At 31.5% G+C, this 23,991-nt stretch overlaps 1 protein-coding gene across 4 annotated transcripts in view; it reads right to left on the bottom strand.

Annotated features, from left to right (window-relative positions):
* LOC110994967 (rho GTPase-activating protein conundrum) overlaps positions 1-23,991 on the bottom strand; it is an 80,458-nt gene that overhangs the window by 14,403 nt on the left and 42,064 nt on the right. Inside the window, exon 1 of one of the 4 annotated variants that reach the window (XM_022261903.2) lies at positions 10,945-11,030. The exons of 2 other annotated variants lie outside the window; for them this stretch is intronic. In XM_022261903.2, the coding sequence (XP_022117595.2) occupies positions 10,945-10,978 (34 nt within the window). In that variant the 5' untranslated portion in view covers positions 10,979-11,030. Of the gene's footprint in view, positions 1-2,808; positions 2,908-10,944; positions 11,031-23,991 lie in introns of those variants that run through there. One more of the 4 variants, XM_022261902.2, reaches the window with a different exon arrangement.

Raw genomic sequence — 23,991 nt, 5'->3', positions numbered from 1 at the left:
TTATTTCGTTTCCCATCGTTTAAATCTTCGCTGCACTTCCTTTGTGGAAGATGAGATTTAAAGATGATAATATTTGCCAAATCGGTCAACTTAATGACAGACTGCTTCATGAATTATATTATAAAATCGCGTTATATCCATAAATTTTGTTTTCCATTGGTTTTCCTAAGAAAGGCACTATGAAAACCTTATACGTAGCTATTATAATCTTCAGAATATAACATGCAAAGAATTTATACTTATCACATTAACATCAACTTTTCATTGCGCATGCATCATTCGAATTTTATGTGATCAAGATGAGCTCATTCAAAGTAACTGTTTCAAAGACCCACACTTCATAATTGTAAATAGTATGAAGGCACCGTTATCGAAATGGTCACCTAAATGAGGATGACAAAAAATATAATAATTATATGCTTTATCTAGGCTAGGCGGGGGCGAGCGTTATGTTAAGTTGAACAATTCTTTTGTTCTAAATTTTTATCACGAAGCTTAAAAACGTACTACCGCCCACTTTGTATTGTGCATTTTTTATCTGTTAAATGAATAGATAAAAAATGTTTGTCAAAATTGGTATTTCTAATAAGATATTATTTTCGTTCCAAAAATAAAAAAAATCCTAATGATAATAAACCTTTTTAGTGAAATCTTAAAAGGAAGGTAAAAATAAGTAAGAATTTGGTTGTACATGGGTAGCCATTAGGTAGTATGAATGTTATATATAGTAGTAGAAGACAAAATCTTAGTTTTTTTTTTATTATTCTTTATTACTCAAGACTCCTTACAAACATTTTGTAAAAAATAACTTGGCGATTACTAAGAGTGGAGAAGAGTTTATTGCCAGTTCTTCTCGTCCCTCCTGCACCCTTGATTTGAGAACGTTAATGTGATATAAAATTTGAACTTAGAATCCAATATGTATTTCTTTATTGACGTTCATAAGTGAACATTGTGTTACCCAACTGGATGATTTTGTATTTGAATTCCATTCATCTTTAATTCTATTTAATAAAGGATATTGCTAAATTAAAACAGATCTGTCGGGTGTTTATTTAGGCCGTGACAAAATGAAATATGTCTACTTTTACCAGAAGCAGTAAATTTCAATTAATTATTGTCTAACAAGGATGTAGCAACGTTTCTAAATATACATTTTGAGTCAGCGGTTAACGCACGCTTAGTTTGGATTATATTTAACTAAAGGGTTTAGTTAAATGTTACTGGCGGTTATAACTTTGTTGCGGCAAGTGTTTTATAGATCATATGTAACCAGATATTACTTTAACCTGTGCTTAATTGATTGACATCTAATAATATAGCGTTGACTGAAATTAAACAGATAAATCATTATGTTTATTTATTATATCTCAAATACGGTAACAAATGGTGAGACTGTGAGACTAACCATTAACACTAAGATTGATTTAAAAAATACAAATGATAGTGCGTGCGTACAAAGTACACATGTCGGAAGTGAAATTTCTTTGTAAATATAATTATTATTAAGGTAAAAGCCTCTATAGATGATCACGTATAGTGAACAGTATCTGATCACTCCATCTGTATTTGTATATTCACACTGTTTACACACTGTATACGTGCCATCTGAAGTTCTAATATGTAACTACATAACATCAAGCAATAGCGTGTATTTTTTCTCGATCTTCTTTCTCACTCTCTCTCTCAATCGGTCTCAATCCCTCTCTCCCTATTCTTCCACAAAAACGCTGCACATCTTCGTGATATGTAAAAAAATTACCCTCATGCGCCTAAAGAAGTTTCACTTCAATGACATATATAATGAGGCGATTCTCGTACAAGGTATTTTAACCTGGTATGGTAAGGATACTTTTTTAAGTCCGGCAATTTACACACACTCAACACAATTACTCACACTCTGTAACAATTGACCGTGTGTATGGTGATAAAAAATTCTTAATAATAAAAGATGAATCAATAAAATACAAACACGTGAAAATACTTTATGTTCAAAGATATAGGCGTCGCAGTAGTTTGTGAGTAATCGTCGTGCAGACATACCGTACTTGTCATCCCTCGTATGTTTGAAATCTTACTGCTATTTCCGATTATGAAATTGAGTTGAAACACTCCCTATATACTCTATACAATTCCTGTCTGATATTTACAACTGAGAACATAAAAGTATATGATCTAAGCATGAAGAATGTCTATCGCTTGATAGTTCAATTACATGGAGCCTCCACAACATTAAGCTGTTAACATTAACGAGCCTGACAGACAGACAGATTGCCTGCACTATTAGACCACCTACGGACACTCAATTTGTAATACACTCACTGAACGAGTCTTCTTTTTCGGTCATCGTTCCATATGTATTCATTTAATTTTTCATCACGATTCTTTATTTATTTCAGGTTGGCTCTTAATACGCCTAATTCAATAAACCTAAGGTACATTTTTGCCGAAAACCCAAGAACTTAATATCAAAATCATAAGCAAATGACCATAAAAGCCTTTGGATAAATTGGTAGTACCTACTCTAATCTAAATTTCTAACTGACTGTGTTGTCTTTGATAAATAAAAAATATATTTTTATATCTTAAAAAATATATGGATAAATATAAGATCGTTATCTTACATATTTAAAAAAGAGTTTAAAATACAGTTTTTGCTTATCATTAAAAACAGAAAACAATATAATTCTATCTACACAAAGAACACAATAGGAGATTGTTTATTTTTGTTTTCAATTGTGAAATGAAAACAAATCATCCAAATAACCCGGTCGTCGATGTAGATAATCATGTATTTATTGTACTCACCGACAACGTATTTGGCGTGAAATCGGCATAGTGCTCCCATAACACACATTAAGCTACAATATTATTGTCAATTGTCATTAGAATTCGATTCGCGTCGCGACTTTTGAAATTTGAAAAAGGAATTGTTGGCTGCAGTCCAAAAGCTCAATACGGCTATTTTGGTTGTAAAATTTAAAAAAAAACACACAACTTGAGGCACCACTTAGGTCGATTAAACAAAACTAACATGCCACTATTAGATTACTAATATTTTGGTCATTAATGATTAATATATAGGTGGGATGTTTTTGTATTTAGATCTAAGATAAGATAAGTGGGTGGGTTGAGTCAATGAAAAATATTGCTAAGTAGAACTCGTGCCAATTCACTTATTTCGTTCACAAACCACATTTCGTTCTTGCACTATTCACATCATTCACTCATATTTTTCTACTATTATTGTGTGGTAAAATCTATTTCACCGTTGCATTTATGAGCTCTTCAGAACATCGCGCTCCGATGTCCGTTCCAGACTGCGTACAAGCTTACAGTTTTCACTGAGTTTATTATGGACTTATATTTAGACTCGATCGAAAACTCAATATAATAAATAGTATTTCCGATACGTTTAACGCCCCCTTAACTAAATCACAAAGTATTTATTGGAACCACGTTCTAGTAAGAAATATTTAAAAATGTATGTAGGTTTTTTTTAATGGAACGTCATTTCAAATGTTATGTTTTAAATTTGGAAGACTTGGAGTCGTAGGAAATTGAACGGTATCTGTGTCAATGCACTGCAGATGTCTAGACTACCTATTTATAATAACTTAAAATAATAACATATGTAAATAAAACAATTTTAACATATATTTAAGAAACCCGCATCTTGGTTTTAAACAAAGATATCTTAAAATTAGTTAAATAAACCTCATAAGGTGCTATTTAATTAACATACTTCTGTTACTTATACAAATGTATCAAATAGGTCCGTGATTTGTCAAGACAATTCTTATTATATAAAAATAATTGCCCGTTGCATCCCTTGTAATTTATATATATTGTGTAATTTGTATTTCTTTAGCAACGAAGTGTAAATAAATTATTCAAAATAAGATCAAATACGATTGAGCCTATTTAAAAAATTGTTTCATCATTACAATGTTACTATGTATATAATCAAGTAAGTAACAAACGTTATAAGTTTTTTTAACTAGCAATGTTTTCGTATATGATTAAATATATAGAAGTACTTTCTCCTCAATCTGATTGTGAATGGATATTGGAATAGAATGCCATTGGCCAATCACGGGTCACCTCATGAGACTGAAAACGAAAACTGCACGGATTTGACATTACCATTCATTTCATTCACTATCAAAGTTATGATGTAAACACTCCACTTCACTGACGTCATAATCATAAATATAACACATTCACGTGTCTTCATTCAGCATCTTCGTTCTAATAATAACTCGTTCATTTTATTTTCAGTTATAGACAAATGGCTTGCCAAATGAGTGGGTTAGGTAAAAATATTTTTTTTATTTATTTGTCTTAGTAATTAGCGTGGTCTTTTAATATAAAAATAAACATTTTCTTATGCATTAGTTTGAAAAACTATTTTTGTTAATCCCTTGGAAAATGTGACGAGCTTTAGTATGGATGTTACTTTTGTGGACACGTTTGCCCCGTCTCACCTCCTTCGGACAAGCAAGAGCAGGCAGAAAATAATAAACGGTACAAATAGTCCAATTAATTGAAACAGTTTAATAAATTATACCAATAATAAATATAAATCTATGTAAACAGGCTATAGGAAGGCACACTCTAAGACAAACAGTTGAGAAATTCATTCCGCGTGTTTTTAGTATATTTAGAAAAAAATATTTGACCTATAAACATATACTATTATACAGGATCCATTATCACTTTGATTATGAAGGAGCCAAGTTAAAATCACCGTCTAGACAATATTGTTGCAGTAAGAAACTGCTTAATTCCGGGAGAAAAAAATATTAAATATAAATGTTTTGATCGATAGTCGATTGTGCCCCACAATATGGGACTTCAAACCGATATATATTTTATATAAATGATTAACACGTAGAGGCTTCAACGTCACTCATACTAAATATTAATGAATGAAACATCATGTGGGAATCGATGTTTATATGTAGTGAGAGTATGGCGTCACAACTCGAAGTCTATTTTGGTATCGTAACTAAATATATATTTACATTACCTGATTGATTCTTCGTAGTTATATATAGAAACTATCATGGCTTGAGTGAGTAATATACCACAGCCTAAACATTGTACACACTTCGAATTGATGACCTCGTCTTTAGGTTATTTTTGAGGTCGGTTTAAAAGTTTTTTTTTATTATTTAAAGTTTATCTGAAAATTCAAATGTATAGAAAAATACATGAAAGATCTACTATAGTAACAAAATAAATAAATAAAACTAAATTTGTGTCTGCATACGTATGTGTGAATTTAAACTTAATATTAATTGCATATAGTCTGTAATATACAAAAAAGTCACGTTCAAAAATATCCGTAAATTTTAACTATCAAGCTATACGTTAACTGAGGCAGCTTAATGAAAACTTTAATGTGAGAAAATAACTCACCGAAAACCGTATTGTGACACCAGTTCTATATATAGATAAGGGAGAACTTCGTTTAGTTCACGACGATTATAAAATTTTAAGGAACGCACAAGGTTTTTTACGAATTATATACAATTAACTCACCAATATCACTCGTAAGCAGATTCCTGTCAATCCTAAATCGTAATATAACAACCATTTTCACAATTTTTTACACAGGTCCACCCTATTCACTGCACCAAGTAAAACTAACTACGGATAAATATAAGATAAGTACTCTAAACACAATTAGCTAATGAGTCCTATATTTTGTAGATTAAAAGGGTTGTTTTTGTCCAAATAGTTCAAATATTTAAACAATACCTGTTTACTAATGTTCTGTATGTAAAAAATAAGTGATGGCATCAATTAGCAGAAGTGTTTTAGGTATGAGGGTGTGCAATTACAGTTTAAAATTCAAATTATTAGCGCGTTTAACAAATTCAAAAAGGCATTAAAGATTTAGAGTGAATATAGTAGACTAAAATTGGGACGGCTAAGGGCGACGTGTATCGCGCTCGTTTATACTTACATAAGTTGCTCGTGTAACTAAAATCCATTTTTAATGAGAAATAAAGTTTTTTTTTTAAACTTTAAACATTAGCACGCTTCGTCGGAAAGATTAAATTATTACCGTTTTAAATTATAAATAAAAGTAGCGTTTAAACTCTATGGATCTGCCAATGACTTTATTTCATATTAAAGTTTATTTGATGATTTTTGTTTTTAAATAGATGATCTATATTATGTGCCTAACATGTCGTCGATTTAAGACATGCAGTTCTTTGCGATAGTTGCTTTTACAATCCGAACCAAATAGCACTTGTTTACGCATAACAAGAAATTTTTCACTCTTTCACACTGTTAGGCTGGCTGCAACCACTTTTAATATAAATTTAGAAACCTACAAAGTTCTAAACATGGCTTATGGAAAATCTACAGTAACAGACAAACTCTATTAGGTATACAATTGATTTGAAATATTAACTTAAAAATAACTAAAACGTCATTAATAACTAAGATTAATATTTATTTGTTTGAATTTATTGAGCAATTTAAGTAAAATAGTTTTTGAAAATTTAACTAGGTGGCAACACTATATTATATGAAGGTTGGTTGTAACTAAGTGTTCTTGCTGTCATTCATCTGATTACCAAATAAAAGTTATATTTGTGCTAATTACTATCGTTTCTTTGATAAACGACCCATAATCCTTCAGGTTATGGGCCCAGTAGATTCTGCAATTGAAAGTTTTAAGAAAAATAGCAAAGAAAAAGTTACAATCGTATTGTGAAGAAATTGACAAAATAACCTCAAAATGGATTCAATGCGGTCAATAAACTTAGAAAAATTTGATGGAAATAACTTTAGGCAATGGAAATTCCAGATAAAGTGTGCCCTAAAAGCAAAAGGGATTGATATTTCAGTGCCTAAACCGGCTGGAAATAATGTTGAATGGACAAAGAATGATGGCATGGCCATGTTTATTATAACATCTTCGATGGACTTCAAACAAATAACTTTAATAGAAAATTGTGAAACTGCTAAGGAAATAATGACAAAACTTGAATCAATATACGAACAGAAGAGTGAATTATGTAAAATGTTGATCCATGAAAAGTTTTATCAGTATAAAATGTCTACAAATGACAGTGTAGCTCAACACATTTCTAAAGTGGAATCATTGGCCAAGCAGTTAAAAGAAAGTGGCGAAAGTATTAGTGAAATGGCTGTGATAACAAAAATACTTGGAACACTGCCTCATAAGTATAGATCACTCCGTCAAGCGTGGATGTCTTTGGATCCAGAGCAACAGACTCTTGTCAATCTCACTGCTCGTTTGTTAGATGAAGAAGCTAGTTTACAGTGTGAAGAAGAACAAGAAACCGCTCTTCTTGTGGCTAAGAAAGGATGTAAAAATAGCCCAAAACAAAGTGAGCTGAATAGAAATGCTAGTAATTCAAATCAAAATAAAAACAGTAAACACAGATTTGAATGTTATAATTGTGGGAAACGAGGACATTTTTCTCGAGAATGTCGTGCTCCAAAGAAATCCAAATATAGAAAACCTCAACAGGAAGGTGCAGACTTGTTAGCGTTTAATGTAGAAACCAAATTCCATGAAGCTGAAGACAATGTGTGGATTTTAGACAGTGGTGCCTCTGCACATATGACCTATAGAAAGGAGTTCTTTGTAGAATTATTGGAATGTAACCAGAAATCATTAACATTAGGAAACAAACAATCAGTGGAAGTGGCTGGCATTGGCAAGGTGTTAATAAAGAGATGTGTCAATGGACAGTGGGAGAACAGTGAACTACATGATGTATTGTATGTTCCGAATTTGCGACGAAATCTGTTCTCAGAAGGTGTGATAATGCGTAAATCCTATATCATTATCAAGAAAGACTCTGGTGCATTCATTTACAAAGGCAATGACTTGGTAATGTGTGCAACAATAACAGAAAATAATTTATACGAATTGAAAATTAAAGCTGTGGTCTCAGATACCTGTAACTTAGTTCAAAGTGATCAAAATAACATTAAAATGTGGCATGAAAGACTGGGACATGTTAACCTAAAACAAATCAAGAGTATGAGTGCTGATAATGTGGTAGACGGCTTGAAACTGAATAACAGTGATAAAACTGATTTTGTTTGTGAAGCATGTGCATATGGAAAGCAGTGCAGATTTCCATTTCACAAATCTATACGAGGAGAACTACAGCCAGGTGACCTTGTATATAGTGATGTCTGTGGACCTATGAGTCATACATCTATCCAAGGTATGAGATACTTTATATTATTTAAGGATGCTGCTACAAGTTACAGGCATGTATATTTTGTCAAACATAAAAGTGATGTGATGGACATATTCATTAAATACAATGCTATGATCAAAAATAAGTACATGCATAGTGTCAGAATATTGCATACTGATAATGGAAGAGAGTATGTGAATAAAACCTTCAATGACTATCTCAGCAAAGAAGGTATAATTCATGAGTGTACTGCGCCATATACACCAGAACAAAATGGGCGTGCTGAAAGAGAGAACCGTACCATTGTGGAGAGTGCACGTTCAATGTTGTACGCAAGGGATGTGTCACTGGAATTATGGGCTGAGGCTGTGAATTGTGCAGTATATTTATTAAACCGGACTTCCTCCAGTCAAACTCCTAAGAAAACACCATTTGAATTATGGAACGGCATCAAACCTCATATAGGCCATGTGAAGGTGTTTGGAAGTATTGGATATGTCCATATTCCTAATCAGCTAAGAACTAAACTTGACAAAAAGAGTGAGAAAATGATACTAATTGGGTATGATAATAACAATTACAGGATGTTCAATCCAGAAACCAAAAAGGTTAAAATATCAAGAAATGTAATTTTTGAAGAACATAATGTTCCAGAGATAAGGAAGAATATTACACAAATATACATTGACGATGAAGTGAAGACATTAGGACAACAAAATCAAATGCAAGAAACAAATGTAGAGGATACTCTTGTGGAAACTTCATCATCAGAGAATGAAGATACCATGTTGAGTTGTAATAGTAATGACCCTACATATGAACCTTCTCAAGAATTAGATGATGATTTAATTCAAAGCAACATAAATTTGAGACCAAGGATTAATAGACGTTTTGAAGCAAACCTAATTGAACTGTCACTGCCACAAACGTATGCTGAAGCAATGAAAAGTCCACAAAGAAACGACTGGTTGAAAGCTATTGATGAAGAATTGCTTGCACATGAAGAGAATAATACTTGGACTCCAGTAGAGAGGTCTGGTCAACGTACGCTTACTACAAAGTGGGTTTTTGCTATAAAAAAGGATGAAAATGATCAGGTAAAACGGTTTAAAGCTCGTTTATGTGCACGCGGATTTAATCAAATAAAAGATATTGACTATCAAGAAATATTCTCTCCAACAACGAGATATGACTCTATAAGAATTATCCTTTCTATTGCAGCTAAATATAATTTAGAAATTCAACAGTTTGATGTAAAGACTGCTTTTTTGAACGGGTATTTGGAAGAGAATATTTTTATAGAAGTACCAGAAGGAATTTCATTTAAAAATGATTGTATCCTAAAACTTAATAAATCACTGTATGGACTTAAACAGGCGTCTCGTTGTTGGAATAGAAGATTCACTGAGTTTTTAATAAAATATGGTTTTGTGCAATCTCAGGCTGACAGTTGTGTTTATGTAGGTATTTTCAATGGGGTGAAAGTATTCATAATAATTTATGTTGATGATGCACTTGTAGTCTCTTCCAGTTCCTCAATGATTAAAAGAGTTATAGAATATTTGAAACAAACATTTAAAATAAAAGAATTAAAATTGAAATATTTTGTGGGAATGGAAATAGAGAGAGTAAATAATTGTATCTGTATTTATCAAAGAGATTACATTGAAAAATTAATAGAGAAGTTTTGTATGACTGATTCAAATCCTGCCAGTACCCCTGCAGATGTAAATGTTGTTATTTCAAAGAAAATGGATGAAAATATTATTAATTTTCCATACAGATTACCATACAGTTATTTTTGAGCTCTGTTTCAAGGCCTGACATTTCTTTTGCTGTAAATGTTTTGAGTAGATATGTAAACGATCCAAGTCAACAACATGTAAATGCCATTAAACGTGTTATTAGATACCTAATAAATACTAAAGATTTATGTATATGTTATGGAGAAAGTAGTGATCTCACTGGCTATTCGGATTCAGATTTTGCAGGTGATGTAGACACGCGTAAGTCTACTACAGGTTATATTTTTAATATGAATGGGGGACCTATAACATGGTGTAGCCAGAAACAGAAGACTACTGCTCTCTCCACAACTGAAGCAGAATTTGTAGCTGCTTGTGAAGCTGCAAAAGAGATATTATGGTTACAGCAATTATTATTAGATTTAGGTGAAAATATTACATCTGTTCCATTGTATGTTGATAATCAGAGTGCAATTAAGTTAATTAGCAATCCTGTTTATCATAAGAAAACCAAACACATAGATGTGAAATTTAATTTTATAAGGGAAAAGGTTGAGTTGGGTGTAATTAAACTAAATTATATTCCTAGTAACAGTCAATTAGCAGATATGTTAACTAAAGCGTTACCAACTCAAGCTTTTATCTATTTAAGAGATCACATTTTGTTTTTCTTTTCACAACTCTAATTTCAGTAGGAGTTTATTTTTTTTTATATTTGTACCTAGTTTAAATTTTAGTGGGAGTATTGAGCAATTTAAGTAAAATAGTTTTTGAAAATTTAACTAGGTGGCAACACTATATTATATGAAGGTTGGTTGTAACTAAGTGTTCTTGCTGTCATTCATCTGATTACCAAATAAAAGTTATATTTGTGCTAATTACTATCGTTTCTTTGATAAACGACCCATAATCCTTCAGAATTCATCCTGATATAAGTCAAAGATAATGATATATGTCGTATATAACAACTCTAAATACAGATAAAAAATACTCACTGATATAATACGGTGCTGGAGGAAATATCAACATTGTAAGGACTCATTAAAAAGAGAAATAATCTATAAACTAGTATGACTGAAATTGGTAGACTGAGCGTTGCACTCATTTGTTTGCATTTAAATCAGACATCTTATCGATGTATCCAAGATAACAGCTATGCGACGTAGATTTTTAAAAATATATATTTTTAAATATATATATATATAATTAAAAATATATTTGAGGGTAGGTAAATTGAAAATAATAATTGATTGAAAATAATTTGTCTTGCGTGCCAATAGTACGGTTGCATTGTACAGTCGCGTTTCTTTGTGAATTTTCTCCGAATTCTCTATGTCTGTATTAAAAATAAATAGACGATGTATTTCATAATTAAATTGTAATATGGCAATATCATGTAAAAAACCCTCATAAAATTGTATGAAACACATTTCTCTATGTGTAAATGAATCTGTAACATTTCTACATTCATAAAGACATGTTGTCATGTATAAATTTACATAACGCCGATAGATGACAGATTGAGCACAGATAAAGAACAAAGATATTAACGTGTTCTCTTTACGACATCCTTGCTTGTCGATCACTGAATATTTTTAATGCAGATAAGTTTATTTATAGAACTGGTAATACCGTAAAAAATACTTTATTATGAAATGTCTATGAAAATTTGATATTGAATATTTTGATTTTATTTATTTATTTTATTGCGTGTTGTTCCAACAAAAATGTAAGTGCGTGCTCCTATTTAAACGTGCCTTCTGCTTATAGTGGACAAATCTTTGTTTTACATTTATTTTATTTTTCATTAATTACTTTAGTTTAATTGGAACATGGTGTAATGATTGCAGCTCCTTCCAAACATTGTGTAAAACACAAAACTTGGCGTTTAAAGAGTGGTGGAGAGTTTATTGTCAGTTTTTCTATTCCGTTTTACGCCCTTGATTTAAGAGCTGGCAGTAAATTTAAAATCAGAAGCATTTGATATGTATTTATTTTATGACGCTCATAAGTTTACATTGTGTTACCTATGAATAAATGATTTTGAATTTTTATTCGTTCACCTAACTTACGTAAGTTATTAAGCTTAATCGTTTCGTTTGGATAATTATATTACTTGGAAATAATTAAGAATATAATAACAACTTCATACAATTATTGGGAGTTGCAGACAAACTTTGGTTAAATCACGTCTTTGAGTTATAACGAACAAGATTGCCTACATATCTAAATAGGTATCTAGAATTGTGATGGGCCCGCAGTGTTGCCAAATATAGCAACTCTTTCCTCTGCGTCGATTAGATATATTATGAGAACAATAGTATTGTAACGAAGATAAAATAATTAATTGTATTCTTGAGGCCCAACTTAATGTTAATGAGTTCACACGGTCGCATTATTTAATGAGTATTATGTAAATATTCACCATTTTCACGATTCATACGTTTGTGCTGTTTGATAGTTAAAAATCTGGGATAACTATAAAGTATTTTCATAAAACTGTGACTATAGATGATTTAGAAGACAAAGGCTAAAAGAAACTAATACATTTTAAACTTTCAATATAAATTTAATTAATGGAATAACAATGTTGTACTAATATATATTAATCTAATTCCGATTAGCCTTATGTTTTTTTACTTAGACTACCTTTGAAGTAGTTACGTACCGACAGTTCTTCTGCTTCTCCGGAATATATGATCATATTTTTCAATTTATATCTCCTTAAATATTTTCCTCAGAAGCAATCAATTTAAAAAAATACTCAAATTGGTTCAACTATATCGAGCTTTGCTTTCATTTTATAGATTTAAAATGCCACATTACAGATAATTTTTGTATATTCAATAGTGACATACAACACTAGAAATCAAAATAGAAAGAAAGAAAGAAAGAAATAACTTTATTAGACACAAAATACAATAATTGTTTCTATAAAGTAGAGTGCTCTGGCCCCCACACTAGGATTCCCTGTATTGTGGGCAGCCAGTCTCTTCCTTTTACATCTAAACGTTACTTAATTAATTAATTTTACTTAACAAATTTATACCTATTCTATTTTTTTACGATAAGAATGTTTTCTGTGTTAGTATATGACAGCTTAATAAGATATTTTTTGAGTTTTTTAGTGAAAGTATGAAGTGTGATTTTTGATAAGTTAGTAATAATTTTATTTTTGATAAGGTGGTTAAAGATGAATGGACCTCGGAAGGAGAAAAATCGTTGAGCGAAGAAAGTGCGTTTTTTAGGATGCTTATATAAAGGTTTGCGTTTGGTTAGATTTGGTGTAGGGGGTGTTTGTTTCCAAAAAAGCCTGCATATTGCCATTAAATAAAGTTGTCTTACAGTTAGGAGCCCTGCTTCGCTGTACAATTTTGAGGTTGAGTATCGGAAAGGTTTTCTGAAGGATATTTTAAGAAATATAAGAGAACGATGAAGTATATCGTATACACATGTAAAACAATTAAAACTTTACTTTAAATACAACGATTTAATGATACAACATTAAATAATATATCATATCCTAATATTTTGTCAATATATACAAGCAATGTGTCATCTACAATGCTTGGGTTTGCTGTCATACTTAAATTCTCATTGTACCTACTGAGATTTATAGAAGTAGGTATGGGAATCAAAATCAGAATATTCTGAGATTCTGCATATGAACGATCGCTTTACTTGATTAGTTATATTCTAAGAAATATCATTGGTGTATTATGTATACATCGACGTGTAGCCTCATGATCGCGGTTACCCACATGGTTATACCACGGCTTGTGCAATGCAAACAATAATAATTTTTCCATACTTCATTTCTCTTATCTTAAAAGTAACATTTTTGTAATGTTGCATGACAAATTGGTTAAGGAATTTGCGTACATTCCAATCTGGCTTACTGACGCTACATATAATTTTTTTTAACATAGTACATAAATTAAACTAAGTATATAGAACAAGAACTAGTTCTATCTTAGAACTATGTTTAAATGTTCTTTTTATCTGATTCTATTTAATTCTAACACAAAAATATACTGTATATTTTTGTCTTAGAAATAAATCGCTTATATTGTAGGCAAGACAGGCCAAATTGTCCACATATTTCCAGTCCGCATCGCCACTAATCGCCCTTAACTTTTCTCCTAAATAGTTTTCGTACCAGAGTTAGGCCCTACTAAGTACCTAGTACTTGCATCTGCATTGTGTGCGATTAACTATAGCTTACATTGTTATAAAGAATTATAAATAACTATATCATTTTTTAGATTAGGTTACTGCTTATGAAATAATTTTTACAATAATGTGACAGTCAGGAAAAGTACTGTCAGTCCTTTGTATGACCACTATACGTAACCTATAGACATATACAATGACCATAAAAGTAATAAACTATTGAATGGTTATAGAATGGAACGACGTCTACATATAAATGTTACTTGTGAACGTGATCTGACTTCCTGTTAGTATTAGTTGACAGTAGGGAATGATTGGTTAACTGTTGACATGTTATTTTGTTTGTCCAGAGAACCAAACATTACAGGAAACGAAAAAATGTTTAATTTCGTAAATGTTCGTTAACATGTTATTATGTGCTATTATGTCCATAGTTTTGAAGAATGGACTTATATTATTTATTAATAATATAAGAGAAACGGTTTTTCTCGATTTCCGGCAAAACTAAAAGTCCTATCGAAAAAAGTCAAATGGCAAAGTTGTAAGTAATCTAAAACTATTGTTTTTACACTTTTTTCACATAATTTCATAAAAAAAAAATTCACTTTTTATTATTTATAAAGACTTCTACCCTGGTCTATTACAGACTGGCAATTTTACGCGAAAGTCCCTGTTCGGCGTGTCACTAAATTCAGATGCCCCATGTTTTATAACTTGCTAGATAGCATTCTGTTTAAATTAATTCATATCATTACGTAAACACAGTAAGATATTGATCAAAAACGTAAAAGATTTCCAACTTTGATTATGAGATATGAGCTTAAAGGCCGAGTACGCGTAATGGACATTCCCGGAATAATTAACAACATTTTGAGTCACTCTAAAATTAATTAATGATAAACACACATGTCCGATAACAGTTATCTGTAATGTACTGATAATGTTTGATGCTTTTAACGTAGAAAACTTATATACTACCAGCTTTTGCGTATAAAGATGGAAGTTTATTTTCCTTTTCTTATTTTGGATGCGTTGCTGCTATGACAGTTATGTAAGGTATAAGTTTTACTTTTGTTTGTCATGTATAATTAAAAAATATGTAGCTGTAATATATGTATGCATATGTATAAAATCTCAATTAAACGACACAGTAAATACGTTTTATGTAAATGTATTTAAGTTGTTGTTACATAACTTCTATGACGCATGTAGACTGAGATAAAAAATGTGAGAAAAACCCAGATAAATAAATTGATTTTCCACTAATACATTGTGAATAACTAAATCTGACTTCTGCCTGTAAAAACATATTTAATTTTGAAATATAGGAGTCATGTTTCGCCCTGTGAGTCTGCGGAAAGAGGTCTTGAGGTTTGAGATGATAAATAAATAAATAAAAAATTATTCATTTTAAGTAGGTACATATGCAATACAATATGTAGGATATAGGAACCCTTTTAATTGAAAAATACCTGTGTCAGGTTTCCCAACTCTTCCATAACAAACTTAATTATAAATTCGTCAAAATATATTTATATACATATAATTTAATTAATAATAATTTTTTTTTTTAGTTTTTTTTATTATTGAGATAAACTAATTGTTACGTCCGCGTCGTTATGATATGACAGCAGTCAGCAATCTTGATCTACACTAATATTATAAAGAGGAAAACTTTGTTTGTTTGATTGTAATGAATAGGCTCATAAACTACTGGACCGATTTAAAAAAAAGGGGGTACCATATGAAAATGTTCCATGTTGGCATGTACTAAAAAGGTAGGCTAGACATTAAGGAGAAACGAAGTTCGCGGAGGCAGCTAGTACCTAATAAAAATATAAATTATATAATTATTGTGAATAAATGAAGGAACAGAAATCAAGAATTATAGTATGAATTATAATATATGAATTATAGTATATTAATAGTTCGCACAACTGGCTTCATACGTACTTAACCGTTTATCATTTGATATTTATTTTATCGTGCTCTCAAATGTGTTTTTATATAGTCCATCTTACCCTACGGACCCTGTACTGTACCGTTCGACCTATATATAGTCAATTTACCCAAACTGGAATCATTAGTCACCTTCCTACGTAAGCGATGCAAGATCCATCATAGTTTATTTTGACGGGTTGTTTAAACAATACAAATGTACGTCTGATTGGCATCCATTATCTCGACATCACATTTTGAAACTTGATTGATTGTGAATATATTACCTGTGTTAAATAAGTAATTCTAGATTACCCATAACGGACTATATATGATCTATAGTCCATTTGTTTGCAACTTACGCTTAATTGAAACTTCGTAAGTCGACAAATATTATTCAGACTTGTTATATACACAGAGTAATTTTTAAAACAAATAATACGCGATATAGAACTAATTTGAGTGTACGACCAACCAGGCTCCAGGAGATAAACCACTCCTTATATGGAAATTGTATTCGTTTTTACAACAAACTCAAAAGCGAAATAGAGAATAATCAATAGATAACTTTAAAGCCTTCGTAAATTAACCAATAAAGTTTTTTATAAATGTGACGAATACTTAAATGATCCTAATCTTTGCGATTGATTTGCTCTAGTTCAAACAATTTGTATGACTCAAAACTTAGCGATTAAAAAGACTTAAGACGGAAAGTTTCTTGCCAGTTCTTCTTGCCCGTTCTACGCTTTAACTTAGCGAACTGGTTGTAAATGTAAATTGACAATGAAAATTAAATAACCCATGACATAAAATTACTTAATACAAATGCGAAGTTTCAAGTGCTTTACAACAGAACAAGAGACTGCTTCATCAAGTTGACAGGTAATAATTTGTTATTACTGGCTAAGCCTATTTAAACGTTTTGAAAGTTCTTCATATTACCGTTATTAGCGCATCTGCTCGTAGTAGTACTACTGAATTTTGTTCCCAGATTTTTTTTTTCAGATTGGTAAAAGTAATTGAGGATTACCTCAGTATGAGTCACTACAAAAGCACTTATATGTTACAGTGTTAGGGCGGAGTGTTCGTGTAAAATTCTTCATTGTTTAAAGTAGAAAGTTGTCAAGGATTCAGATATAGCAAAAAGTAACGGATGCACCGATGACTGTAATGACCTTAAAAACGACCCTGGGTACAGAAAGAGCCTTTGCATTGTTAACATCGAGCTGAAATCTAATTGAAATCTGTTAACACTTGGTACAATAGGTTCTCATGAATTCTGAAAGATTGTTTATATATGTATCTAGGTACGGACCATAGTGTAGATTACATGTGAGTGTCTTATTGTTTAGTCCTTACAAACATACACAACAATAATATGAAAATCCAGTAATATATCAACAAGCGTGCCGCAATGTATGCATATATGGGTATATAGGTATATCACAACATGACCTATTGGACTGATTAAAAAAAACACTATTACAATCCAATATTATCTCCCTAATGAACATAGACTATAGAACATTTTCAAAAAGTTAGACATAGGAATTTCGATAATGTAACTTAAGGTGTGAAATAATACCAATAAAAATGGCGTTGGAAACTATAGACAATAGAGCATATTGACAGTACTGTTGTATGTAGGTCCAATTCGAGTACCTTGTTCCTTGAACTCTACAGGAGGAAGAAAGATTCCAAAATTGCAAAGGAAAACATATAAATGTTTCGTATTTTAACAAATAAATATTCGTACGAAGCCTGGACTGAACGCTACATTAATTTTTAAATATTAATAATAATTCTGGCCATATTGTTGCAATTTAATCTGTTATTACGTCCATTTTATAAGGCAATATGTTTTTTACATATTAAACACTGCGTAGAAACGTAATTAAAAACAAATATTCGTTGAATATATCAAACAAAGGCTGCGTGAAAGTGCTTCTAAGAGTCATGTGAGAGATGTATTGTGTTCAGTAGCTCTGAGAAGTTATAAGTGATATTTAATTATCTGTATTGATTGAAAGTCTTTTATAGAAGTGAAAATGTAAAAGAAACATTAACGTTGTTTTCCGTTTTAAGATTGTTTGTGAGATTTTTCTCTTTATTTGCGGAAATAAGTACAAATTACGTTAACAAGTTATTTTTTGTACAATTCAAAAACTTAATCATGTGTACCTTAATATTAGTAGCAAACTCCAAATGAATCTAAAAAACTTCTATACAAGTCAAGCATATAACATTGATAACGGTCTTGTCTCAGAGCATTACAAATGGATTTGAGTTGGTAATCCACGAAAAGTATAGGTAAAACCAAGATACCATACAGAGAGAAAGATTATATATTCCTTTTCTTCCACCTTCCTAACATATTCGGTGTTAGTAAAGCATAAATTTTTTTATTATTCAAATTATTTAAGTTTTCTAATACAAAAGGCCAATGCAACGAAACTACAGATAACGCCAAGGCCAAGTGAATTTAGTGTTTTTGTGAATTTTTTTCAATTTAAATATCTATAAAACTAATTTTAATTGGTTTCGAAATGTTTATTCAAGGCTTGCGGGAATAGATAGTTTTTTACGTGTTCTGTATCGAAATGAAAATCTAAAATGTAAAAAGTCACAACTCAAATACAACTACACATCGATGTTATAGGGGTTCAATGTTGGCCTGAAATGTACCCCCTGATTTTCTTTTGACACATCACTCGATTTAAATTCAAACTTCCTAAATCGGATTTATGATTTGCTGCTTTATAGCAGTTTTTTACTTTTATAAGTTAAAAACTAAAATTCTCGACTAGACAACTGCGCCGCTATGGTGATTACACTTTGTTTGTGTCTTGAAATTTTTTACACTCTTATAAATGATAATCAATGGAGTCGGGAGAAGTATACAATATCGAGATTAGAGACAATAAGCATTGTGAGGAAACAATTGATGACTCTCTCAAATGTACCGGTTTGTTGATATTCTCGAATTAGTCATGCGTGTTTTGGTTTTATTGTTTAGATTAAACGATCAAGCGACAGAAAAGCAACTGTAACGAAGCAAGTTTTTATAAGTAACTTTCCACCATTCCCTTAAGTAAGTACTTGTCGATCGTTAGTAATATCTGAAATTGATGGATTCATCTAATTAAGCCCTAAGTTTTTCAATAGAAGATCTAGATAGAACTAAGAACTATCAAGAAGTGCTTACATTACTAGCTTTAGACACCGTCTACATTCCACCGAAGAAACCACAGTGAAATCTATAAGTATATAGACATACATACATTATGCATATCTACTTACATTAAAATCTAAACATAATAACATAGCCCAGATAAGAAACCGTACCAACTTACGAAAACCAATCAATTCAGCCGCGTTTACAATGTTTAGAATTATAAAAAAAATTACATAAATTTTTATATTTGGGCCTCAGAGTTTTATATCTGTTTCATGATATGTTAATCTAATAGACAATTAGGTGATCAGCCTTCTGTGCCTGACACACGCCGTCGACTTATTAAGACAAGCCAGTTTCCTCACGATGTTTTCCTTCAGCGTTCGAGCGAATGTCAAATGCGCCCATAGAAAGAAAGTCCATTGGTGCACAACCGGGGATCGAACTTAAGACCTCAGGCACGTGAGTCACACGTTGAAGCAACTAGGCCAAAACTGCTCAGCATTGAGATGTATAAAAGGAACAAAATATAGAGAACCTTGATCTAGGTTCTAAGTAACACATTCACATCAAATTTAGATCATGACACAATGAACCGGGCTTCAATTAAAATCGTTCCGCGAACAAGGTCCATAACTAACAATAAGATCTAGATATACAATAGCACGATAATATGTTACCTACTTATTCTAATCGTAAGTTATATCCAGGTCATATTTGTTTTATGGAATCGTTTTTGAAAGGAGAAAAGTCTAGATGTTTTGTCGTATTATACCATTAAATTTATGATGTTTTTAGAACTGGGTAAGTTTAAATATAATCTAAAAGGTAACTCAAGGTTAGGAGTTTAATATTTGTAATAAAACAAAATATATGCGACTAATATAAATTAATGTACTACATTTGGAAAAAATATTATTCTGTTAATTACTATTTGCGTGAAATATTGTTTCAATATTTTTTTACTACTGTGATATTTTATCACTATAAAATAATATTAAAATAGACCAGAATTATGTTACTCATTATGTATGTAACTTCTATGTAAAATTTATTTCTAAGACAAATTTGCAAGACAATATGTGTGGCAGAATATGAGAACTTTACGTATTGATTGTATCACCATAACATTTTTGTACTTTATTATGGCAAATAAAGTATTATTATTTGCAAATACAGATGTTGACATTATATTCGTTTTAATGAATTATGAGTGTTCGTTTAGCCCACACAGATGTCACTGCTCAAAATACAGCAGAGGCGGCGGGTAATAACATAAATTAGGCAATTGCTACAATTTGAATAAGTAGGTTGCAACCACTTGACTAATTGTCAAACGAACCCGACATTTCATACAATTATTTTATTCGAGGTTTAGACAAATTTAGTACGTATAAGAATTCAGAAGGAAATCAAGAGGAACCAACATCAATATTACTCTGCCAATTCCCCCCTATTCTATAAAAAAAATCTATTTTTCATAAACGTTTTTTTTCCTATTCGAAAATGTATTATATTGTGATACAATAAATTAAAGCATAATATACAACAAATTAAATTAAATATACAGCATACAAAAATGCATACAATCCTTAATTTTCACACTTTTACGATTAACCCCTGTTTTTTTTATTTGGTAATTAAAATACTATGACTTAAACTCTTCAGGTTTATATATGTATATAGAAAAAATCACAGAAAAACCTAAAAGTTTTCATTCCGGGAAACCGAACAGTCTCTGGGGTAGCATAGAAAATTTTCCCATGTTGTTTTTGTACTAAGATGGCTGAGTAAAATCACATTAAATAAAAACGAAGTTGGAAGAGGCAGCTAGTGTACTAGTAGTACTACTGTAGCTAGTGTAATCTATACCTCTATCAATAAAAATCAATCTCTATAAAAGATTACTCAAGGTCCTTTAAAATAGCTATATCAATAAAATGTCTAAAACAAGTCTGTTAGGTCACCCACAAATTATTCGCCTCGGCTGTGCTAACTTAAATATAATGATGTCATAGACAAAGATTATTCTATATTTCATCTTATTGAAATAAGTCCATCGTAATGAATATAAGGCATCGCATGCAAAACGGTCCGCAGAGCATTATAAACAGGGCCTTTGAATCAGGCACTATAAAAAGTTTGTGTGCAACAGGCTCATCATCATGCCTAGGGCAGGCACCGAATGGAGAACGACTGAACGCCAAGGTTAATGAGCTCACAACCTGGTGGCAAGAGAAAACCCGGTGGAGATGTCAAGGACCTCGAAACCAAGGGTTCGATATTGGAGGCAGGAAGCACTATATAAATTGCGATGGTATACTTGAGGAGGTTAACACAATGGGCTGTAAAAACCATTGATAATTATGATAAAAGACATTTTGCAGGCAACCATATACATAACACCATATTTAACAGAACCATCGACGCAAGCCTGAAGCCCAAAAGACCCTCTGAAACCGCACCTATTCCTGACAGGCCTAGCATACTAGGAGTGAGTAAATGTATAAGATTTCTCGTTCAAATTTGTTCATAAGCAAATATTTCGTAGTTAATTAGCAAATATTATCTGTGGTATTTCCAAAGAGCAAAGGTTATTTATACATATCAGGTTTAAAAACAAATAGTTTTTCATGTTTATATGTCTAAGTACTTTTCAGTTGAACATGTAATTTAAATTAATAAATCAAGACATTTCTGAGTAAGCTAACACTGATCATAAAGTAGTTTTTATTTAACGTATCTTTATAAGCTAAGTTACTAATACTGTACACGATAAATAGTTGAAATAAACTTATATGTAGAACTGGCGGACCCGATAGACGTCGACCTGCATGATATTTCAAGCAATTAGGATATTAAACAGAGTATCAAAGTACCGACTGCAGCGCCATCTGCCGAGCTTGTACCTGAATCTAAACCATACAGAGCTTTACCCAAACTCATACAAATAAAATTCAATGAAATCGGTCCAGCCGTTTAAGACGAGTTCAGTGGCATACACACGTACAGTAGAAATATACATATAAAGAAAATAAAATCTATTATTTTAATGTGGTGTTAGAACATTTGTGAACATCAACGAAGCTGTTATTAGAGTAATAATAATTCTTATTAACTTCTACAAATTTATGACTAGTCTATTCCTTTTTTTAACTGTCGTTTGATTTTGCGTTTTAGCCTCTTGGGAACATAATAAACCTACAAAACATTTATTTACTATTCAGTTATTTATACAGTGTGTTATTAAATGATGATGGGGGTCAGGCTGAAGGTTCCCGCTAGTCGGATTAAGATGACCGTTACATTCCGAGCGTCGCGCAAAAAATGTCAAACAAAACCAGATTCATAACATTGCTCTCGTTACTCGGATTCATATCTGTGTTTATTTCATAAAACTCATGTAGCAAAAGTTTTAGACTTTACGTAATCTTTGAGAAAGCGAACGTCTTGTACTAAAACTGGTTTTGTTTGACACCTTATATTTATTTATTGTATTCGGGTGCCTCATCAGGGGCTATAGCTGAACGCAACTTTAAAACGTAAATAGTTAGATTGCTTTTGTTTATAAGAATCAGTTGTGACGCACTTACACTTGGGAAGGGAAGTGAGCAGAGGAAGTGAACAGTGAAGTGAGCAGCGTGAGCATATAAATAGGTCGCTCGCGCTGCCACTGCCATGCAGCCAATATTGCCACAGTTGCGTGTCGTTCAGAAAAAGTATAAACAGTGTGAACATGCCAGTCTGGCGGATATTACAGCAAAAAGTATTTAGGGCAACAGTTTGGGCAGCGACGGGAGCATTGGGAACGTTAATCTCGTATTAGATTCCCTTAATGTGAACTAAAGATAGAACCATAATTGTTTTGCCAGGTGATACATCTTTTTTGTCTTTGATCTATGCGAGGTTTACTTATATTTATTTAATGGTTGTGTAAGTAATGTAATAACTGATGAAGTCGCCGATTTAAGAACCCGCCGACGTGGAACTTGATTGTTTACTTAAAAATAAGTCGGTTATTAATACCTAATCTAAGCATCACCTAACCTTCCAGATAAAATTCAATTGAGCAACTAAGTTTCCTTTCACTGAGCTTATTCTAAATTACACTTTCTATGTAATACATATTATTGAGTATTACGTATTACCATTAAAACTATAACAGACCAATTTAAAAACCATTAAAATTGTAAAGGAAGTCCAAACGTATCTAAAACTTAATATTGACGGCAAGCTTACCATGCGAGTTTATTTCAAAGATTGACACAATAGTTAACTATTATGCTATAAACTTATTTGGCAAAAAATCGCTGTTGAATTTAAGTGGTAAGCTCTCAGGCTTTTCGTTACGTGCCTTAGAAACTCGCTATATATTCATATAAAAAGCCAATTAATTTCTTATCAAGTCTGACTCAAACGAATGTAGTGTTGTAATTACATACGCAATTAAAAACATCTCTGAAGCATCATTCCGTTTGAAATTGATTGGAAAATAATCGACTAATACGTAATATACTTTGCGCATCTTGATAAAATTTCTGACATCAAAATTGTTTTAGCGATAAGGATAACAAAATTAACGCAACAATATACAATCAAGGTGGTAAAAATTAATCAAAATTGTAGCAGACAATATCTGCATGACTCGGCTAGATTTTGCATATTGGGAGGATTTTTTGTACTTGTCATCCACTTTATTTAGGTGGGGTGTGTTAGACCCAAACTGTTCTCTTATCATCGTTAGACCCCAATTGTC

Source organism: Pieris rapae, chromosome 20 (assembly GCF_905147795.1).
Source record: "Pieris rapae chromosome 20, ilPieRapa1.1, whole genome shotgun sequence".
Taxonomy (NCBI): domain Eukaryota; kingdom Metazoa; phylum Arthropoda; class Insecta; order Lepidoptera; family Pieridae; genus Pieris; species Pieris rapae.
The sequence above is the reverse complement of the archived record's forward strand: the minus strand, read 5'-3'. Positions and strand labels throughout refer to the sequence as shown.